The sequence below is a fragment of the Vigna unguiculata genome, chromosome 3 (assembly GCF_004118075.2).
Source record: "Vigna unguiculata cultivar IT97K-499-35 chromosome 3, ASM411807v1, whole genome shotgun sequence".
Taxonomy (NCBI): Eukaryota; Viridiplantae; Streptophyta; class Magnoliopsida; order Fabales; family Fabaceae; genus Vigna; species Vigna unguiculata.
The window spans coordinates 18496453-18504960 of NC_040281.1; the positions used below are offsets into that span (position 1 = coordinate 18496453).

Here is an 8508-nt window from a genome sequence, read left to right on the forward strand (position 1 = left end):
ACCCTGTTATTATATAATACTCTTAAAATAATTCTAAATTCTTGGTTTTGTTATTTGATTGGTCCAGATCAACAAAAAAAATCCTAAGTCCCACATTCTCGACCAATGAGGAGAAAGCTAACACGTAGCCCTCTCTTAATTTTATGATTGAAATTTCAAACTTCACCGTAAAAAGAATCCATTTTTTATAGTCCACGTAAGAGTTAGTACGAAACCGGTTCGAACCGGGCTCAAATCCTTACTAAAACCCTTCTTTGATAAACCCTAGAAATCAAATTTGCACGTTTATATTTGTACTGGGGGAACATCGATTAAGGGTCTTTCTTCCTACACCTCCAAGCATTTCTTCTGCATTTCCAAAATTTTTTTAAATTCTCAAAATACCTTTGACTATTTAAGGAAACTCAGGGACATCACACCCCAAAAATAATTTCGGAAGTCGACTTCCGAAAGTCAAAATATATGACTTCCGGAAGTCAAAATGTATCACTGGAAGTTGACTTCCGGAAATCAAAATATATCACCGGAAGTTGACTTCCGGAAGTCAAAAATCATTACCGGAAGTCGACTTCCAAAAAACAAAAATCATTACCGGAAGTCGACTTCCGTAAGTAAAAAAATTATGTGATTTTAAATATTTTTAATTCTTTCTCAAATGTATATTTTCTAACTTATTTTATTTTATTTTTTAAAAACATATTAAAAATTATAAAACATATAAATTTAAAAAAAATTACTTTAAAAATTAAAAAAAAATAAGTAATAAAAATATTAAATAAAAAATTTAAAATAAATTAAAAAAAAAATGAAATAAAATAATAAAACTTTAAATTTAAAAAAAGTGAAAAAAAAAATACATACATAGAAACCGGAAGTCGGACTTCCGTATATATATATATATATATATAAACGGAAGTCAAAATCCGTTTCTATATATATACTGGAAGTCGACTTTCGTGTATATATATTTATATATATATATATATATATATATATATTTTTTTTTTTTTTTTTCTTTTTAATTCTATTTAATTTAAAGTTTTATTATTTTAAAATAAATTTAAATATTAAATAAAATAAAATGAAGAAGAATAGATAATAAAAATATTAAATAAAAAATTGAATATATATTAATATTTTTATTGAATTTTAGATATTAAAATCTAAAATATTTTATATGTAAATGTTAATTTTTCAAATATTAGTTTATTTTTCTAAAGTATTTTAAATATTTAAAATATTTAAAATATTTTTATACATCAATTTTAAAAATATTTTAGAATATAAATATTAGAAAAAAAATTAATAATTATATTCTTATAATATTTTAAATAATCATATTCTATTTAGCAATTAAATATAAGAATTTATTCAATTTATAATAAAATTTAATAATTTATAATTGAATTTAAAATATAATAAATTCAAAGGTCAATTTTAGAAAAGATATTAATATAATTTATATAAAAGATATTAAATTTAGTGTCAATTTGAAAGGGACAAAATTGATTTATTTTAACAAAAATTGGGATTAAATTGAACAAAAATAACGAATATAGGGACTAAATTAAACAAAAAAAGTAATATTACCACAAACTGACACATGGCACTAGCATTGACATGTGGCACAACTGTGACTTGACATGTGGACCATTTTTTTGAAATTAAAAAAATTTAAAAAAATTTTAATTTTTTTTTTAAAAAATAAAAAAAATAAAAAAAACCAAGAGCTGACACGTGACATGTACTGTTCAAAAATGTTAACTATTTAAACACCATTAGTGAAAATGGCCAAATTGACCATAATTTGACGAAAATGAGGACCTAATTGAACATAAAACGAAAATAGGGACCAAATTGAATAAAATAAACAAAAATAAGGACCGAATGTATATTTAAACCTTTTTAATTTTTTAGATTTTTTTTATTTTTCTAATTTTTATAATTTTCAAATATTTTTGTTTGTGTTTTTTTTAGAAAGGAAAATAAAATAAAATAAAAAGGTGAAAATAAAAATAAGGATAAAAGTGAAAAAACAAAAATATGAAGGTGCATGAGTAATGTGTGAGATGCATGAAATAAAATCTCCATAATGCCTTTGGTTGCTGCATTGTCGCCTGGTGGTACAATATATTTCGCCAGGTGGTGCATCAAACCTGGGAAAAATACTAGGTTATGTTATACCTGCTAAAGTCTCCTAGTACCCCCTTTTTGCATTTCTCTGTCCAGTCTCCTCCATTTTGCACGCGAACACGACAACACTGGTACAATATTCAACTCTAACTATACCCAGCAAAGATTCTAGTGCATATTCACAATAATTGTACTTAAATCATCAAAACCCCCAATCTATCAACCCTAATATTCATATATAACTATTTTCACTTAATTCTCTCGCGCCATAATGTAATTTCACAATTAATCATCTGCATTTTATCAATTTATGATTACAACACCATTTCCACTGATCAAAAATAGCCCAGAACCCAGAAAACCCTAAAATCGAGACATATCTGCTGACGTTGCTTGGTAGATGTTCATCATCGCCAGGCCATTCATTCACAAACCCAAAAACTGGGTGATCAAGGGATGCGTCGCCTGGCAGTAAGGATCGTGTCGCCAGGCGGTTCCTCTCCAAGAACCCAGAATTACTCAAAAATGCATGTGTCGCCTGGCGACAGTTCATTGCTCGCCAGGCGGTTTTTGGAAAAATTCTAGAAACTTGAAACTCAAGCAAGATAGGGAATATTCATGCACATTCAGCTATACATCAAACAATTAATCAAAGACATAAAATTAACGTGGTTCAGCTCCCCTAACCTGGTTTCCTTTCTAAAACTTGAATATTATTGACTCCTTCCTTGCTCCCAATGGCTGGCTTTAGCTCTCTATCCAATTCAGTCTCTATGCTTCAATCAACAACATAATTTCAATTTCACTATGAATTCTCTCTCCCTATATTAACAAGGCTTTCTGCCCTTTCACATTCATGCCAAAGAAAATTTTGGCAAAAAGAAGGTTTAATTTGGATCTACCAAGGTTCAAACCCATAATTATGGCAATGTCAAATCAATGCACAACCATTCAACCAATTCATGTTTCATGATAATTCCTATAATTATAAGATTATATTATCACTCATCATGATCCAACACACTATTCAAATAATAATAAGTTAAATAACATATAAATGGCATACATAGGACTTGAACACAAGTCCTCTCACACAATCAAGTACTATCAACCATTTGAGCTAATACTTTTCCACATCACAATAGTCAATATTTAATTTTAGCGGATGTTACATACTTCGTAGGGGTTCACTGTGAGAGTAATGGGAAGTGACATCTTTGGTAAATTGCGGATGAGAATTGGTTGGGTGGTTAATGTCATTTCGTTTAATATTGCTTGGTGGTAATATGTTAATGATTACATGTTGTGACTTTGAGAACATGTGATAGTTGATAGCTTGGATGAGTTATAATATTGTGGAATGCTTGGTTAGTGTTATGTTGATTTACATTGATATGTGATGTGTTACATGGTTAGCTTACCCTTGTATGTTGTGGTTTCCACTTGTGATGATCGTGTAACTTGTTTTATACAGGAGTTGATATTGTTGCAGATACAATTGGAGAAACTTAACTGTGAGGAGCTTGTGGGGAAGCCTTGGGGAGTTTTGTTTTGACGATTGAAAATGTCCTTTGAATAAAAATGTAATAGTTGGCTGTTGCGAGATTTAGACTTAAAGGATTTGTATCAAGTCTTGTTTGATGATTTAATTCAGTTGGTTGGTTGAACTATTATTTATTTTTAGGAATAAAGTTATTTCAGATGAATCTTTTGACAAGTGTTATTTTGAGGAAAAAACAATTGTGAAAAATTCCTATTTAATAGGATGGTATCAATGGATGAATTTAGAAGTTTTGGAAAAAAAATTTACACGTGACATCTCATAAGGGATGTTACAGAGAAAATGGATGGAGATTTGGGTGAGGGGAAGTTTCTAGATTTGGGACATAAAAAACTTAATCTATGTGCGAAAGGTTATCTATATTTTTATCAATCATAACTTAACCATTCAAAATCGTTTTTATCCATATCTTTTATCAACCATGACCCGAATTTGAATAAAATGGATTATGCATTCATTTTTCTTTTCATTTGGGTCGGTTTTGGGCAGTTGCAAATATTTTGCTCATGAGTACAGATAGTAAATACCGCACTCGACATGTTTATAAAAGGATATTAAAATATTCGTTATCCATTACACTTAATTTATGTGCTGAAGGTTATCTATATTTTTATCAATCATAACTTGACCATTCAAAACCGTTTTTATTCGTATTTTTTATCGATCATAACCCAATTTTGAATAAAATGGATTGTGCATTCATTTTCTTTTCATTTGGGTCGTTTTTGGGTAGTTGCAAATATTTTGCTCATGCGTACAGATAGTAAATACCATACTCGACATGTTTATAAACGAACATTAAAATATTCGTTATCCATTACATGTTGAAATAATAATAATAATAATAATAATAATAATAATAATAATAATAATAATAATAATAATAATAATGTGACACCTTATGTGATATACCAAACATCTTGTAAATTTTGATATTAGACAATATTAAAATGTAATCAAACTATCAAAATTTATCATGATTATCATTAATATGTAAATATTTATGTCAATATGTATCTTACAAATAAGATTAATTGGGTAGTATTACTTAGTATCTATCTATTGGACCGAGTAGATATATTTGCAAATTTCCTTGGTAAGAATATTTTTATTATCTAAAATGACATTTGTTTATACTCATAATAGAGAGAAAAAGAAAACTACATGACAGTGGTTTTATAGCAGAAAAATGATTTTTTAACAACTAAATTTTAACAATTTTCTTTTATAACATTAGATTACATTTCTTAAGTGGTTATCCATTTTTCTATTTACTCATTCATTTCTCTATGTTCCAAAATTACTTAAAAGATAACATATTATATTATAAAAAAATTTTAACAAAATTTAGTAGTCATAATATCTTTGAAGTGAGTTTTGATTTTGATAAAGGGCCAGACATTATCAAAAGGGGCTTCTATTCCCATGTCCGCATTCTCTCACTCACCATAATATAATCTCTGCTTTTTTTCTCCAAAGACTTCCCTCTTCTTTCTCTCTCTGAACCTTTACCAACTAAGCAAAGCAAAACACCGGGCTATAACTTTCTCCAATGGCAGCAGCAAAGTTTGTTTATCTGCTATTATTGGTGGGAGTCCAGAATGTGGTTGGTGAAGGTGCAGCGAGTTGGTGTGTGGCCAGGAGTGATGCTAGCAATGATGCACTGCAAACAGCGTTGGACTATGCATGTGGGGCTGGTGCTGATTGTCTTCCTCTTCAGGCTGAGGGACTCTGTTTTCTCCCTAACACCATTCAGGCCCACTCTTCTTATGCCTTCAACAGCTACTATCAGCGCAGAGCCAGAGCTCCTGGCTCCTGTGATTTTGCTGGCACTGCCACCATCGCCACCAGTGATCCCAGTATCTCTCCTTTTCTTTCCTCATTTCCATTCTTTTCCATTACTCATTCTATTTTGGGTTAGAGTCCCACATCGATTACTCTTGAGTTTCGCAAGGACGTCTCATTTGTTTCTCGGATTTGTTTTGGTGTTTGCAGGTTATGGATCTTGTGTGTATCCTTCTACTGCAAGGTATGGTTTAAATTCACTGTGTTACTAATATTACATTATTATTATTAAAGATATGTTAATAAAGAAACGTGTCACATCTACTGATGATATTATTATATGGTACAAAGAGTTTACTTTATTATGGCAATTGGTGAAAGTGAAGGCGTTTGTGTTTCTTGACGTTGAAGTAAGTGGATTCTCATTCTTGTTGTCAGTATTTTCTTCCGTTTATTTTCACCTTTCTTTCATTCATTCTCTTTGCTACCTTTTTCTCTGTCTGCTTGACATGGCGTGTCTGGTACGATAGAGAGCACATGATAAAATGGCTGTTTTGAGAGAGAGAGAGAGAGAATTTGTTTGTTTGAGTGGATTGAATAGGAGAGTGTTATTTGAGGAAGATGCACTGAGTCTGTGACTCCTGTCACTGTGAATGAATGGCATGGTAACCTAATTTTGCTCTTTTCTGTTCAAAATTTGCTTCATCTGTGCTGCATTTAGCCATTTTTTTTAACTAGCAGTTTCCTGTTAAGAAAAGTAGCATGATTGTTGAATTCTTTTAGAAATAAAAGATAAAATCATATTTAAGAGTAAAAATTTCCTTTTCGAAGTTTTCATCTTCCAATCAATTCTATTCAAGGTGTCACATATTTTAATATTAAATTTCAAACTAAATTGTTTTAGACATATTTTAGTAGGTATAATTTTATTTTGTAAATTTTACATTTGGGTTCATTTATTTAAAAATTATTTATTTTAATCGTCATGCATATCATTGTAACATTTTGTTCTCTATCATGTTATTTATTATTTAAATGAAATTAAAAATACTTTGAATAAGGACCAAAGAGATTATTTTAAAGCATGGGACCAAAAAGGTAAATTTTATTTTATTATAACTATCCTATTTTAAAAAACATTTAAATTGAGATTTGATTATTAACACCCAAATGAGTGTAGAAAATGTGGGTATATGGTATTTCCCTTTTTGGGCCAAAAAGAAAAAGTATATCAATATATATTATATAAATAAATTATACAAAAGTTTGAAAATGAGCGTGGGTATAATTAATTTTAAAATTGGAACCAAACGACAACGACACTTTATGTTCTGTGTAGGGTTTTTGGTTCTTGAAATTTTCAAAATCTTGGGCGGCAAAAAATCGTTGGGTGGTCTTCCTATTTTACTGACAAACTGTGTGCTCCCAGGGTGTGTTGGTTACTTTTTCTCCATTTTGTGAATGAACCGTTGGATGAGTCTTCTGCGTGGCCCACTTCATCCAACGGGTCAGGTTCACCATGATCGTACGTTGTTGATCTTGGTACATGTGGTATTTGCTTTTAACAAGAAATAATGTGGTATTTGCTTTATAGCCTGGTAAAGCGAGTTTATCAGATGCAACATTTTGGTGTTGCAGTAATTGATTATGTTAATGTCAGATATTGTTTTCCGTCATTAATAAATAATGTAAGGAAAATGGTATACCATACCAGTACCTTGTTCGGATGTTCTTTCTCGATCCTGAAATTGACTCATCTACATGATTTTATCGACATTGTTAGATGAGCACTTTGCATCAATGGGTGAAACAAACTCATCCACACTTTTCATTTATTTGATTCTAGTTGCTCAGGTTTTTGTCTTTATAGTCACAGAGATCCAATTGAAATAAAAAATAAAAAAATAAAAAATCAATCTTTGTTTCGTAAAAAATGTCCATTGTAGAAACATCAACTTTATTGTGTCTGAGATTAATTTTCATATACTTTTTAATCACGTAAAATTAAGCCCATCAAAGCCGAAAAGAAGATAGAGTACCTAGTAGGATTTGACATGAACTCCTTTAGTATCTTATTGAAGATATAGTTTGGTAGCAAGGTGACTTACATTACATGAAAGGAATTTTTTAGATGGATAATTACAGTTAGGTAGAAAGTAATAACGGGTGATTTGATTTGATTAGCAAGTTTAATTAATTGGTGTCCTAAAAAAGATACTCACCTAGACAGAGCAATAAGGGAATCATGGGTGTTGTACACAACAATGGGGGATCACATGAAGGTGCTGGTTGTGACCTAATCATTGCTTGGAATGTGTTTGACCCCTTTTGTGTTGGTAAGAAAACGGATATTTTGTCCTCTCACGTGTCATGATGAGCCTTTATTTTCTTTGTAGATGCATCACAAATTTCCTTCACATAGTAAGTTGAAATGGTAGCACCAAACTAGGTTTAGGGAACTGAATTTTGTGTTAAGCCATGAAAATGCTTTTTTCATTGGTCGCTGAATATGTTAGTAACTTTAATAAAAGAAATTGATTATTTGATCTTCAGTGCTGCGGGAGGAGCAAATACACCAATTACAACACCTCCTATGAACAACAACCCTAATGTGCCAACATCTACAACAACACCACTCTACGGTGGGGGCAATAGCGGTGGACTAACTCCTGGAATGACCACTCCATTCCCTGACACTTCTACAGCACCATCAGAAGCAACAGCCACATGGTTTTTTGTTTTCTTTTCTTCTCTCGTTGTAACCATTATCTCCTAGCTTATGTATTATCTTCTGGAGGCTTACAGTTTTGTCAGAGGTTGAAGGTAGCCTTTGGTTGTTTATAACCATATTTTATGCAACTACCACTTATACCACCCATTAGGTCATCAACATGTTAGCATGGCATCGTGCTTCATTCAGGAAAGAACAGCTAGGTTGTCGCTTGATTCTTGATTTACAGGGCATAAATTTAATTCTATAGTTCAACTTAACTGTCCCCTTTCGCAAACATTGCTCATGTTTAAGAAAT

At 30.8% G+C, this 8508-nt stretch overlaps 1 protein-coding gene across 1 annotated transcript; it reads left to right on the top strand.

Annotated features, from left to right (window-relative positions):
• Positions 1–5108: 5108 nt before the first annotated feature.
• On the top strand, positions 5109–8508 carry LOC114177390 (PLASMODESMATA CALLOSE-BINDING PROTEIN 3-like). Its single transcript, XM_028062712.1, has 3 exons — positions 5109–5553; positions 5690–5723; positions 8033–8508. The coding sequence occupies exons 1-3, from the start codon at positions 5247–5249 to the stop codon at positions 8253–8255; spliced, it is 564 nt and encodes a 187-aa protein (XP_027918513.1). The 5' UTR covers positions 5109–5246; the 3' UTR covers positions 8256–8508.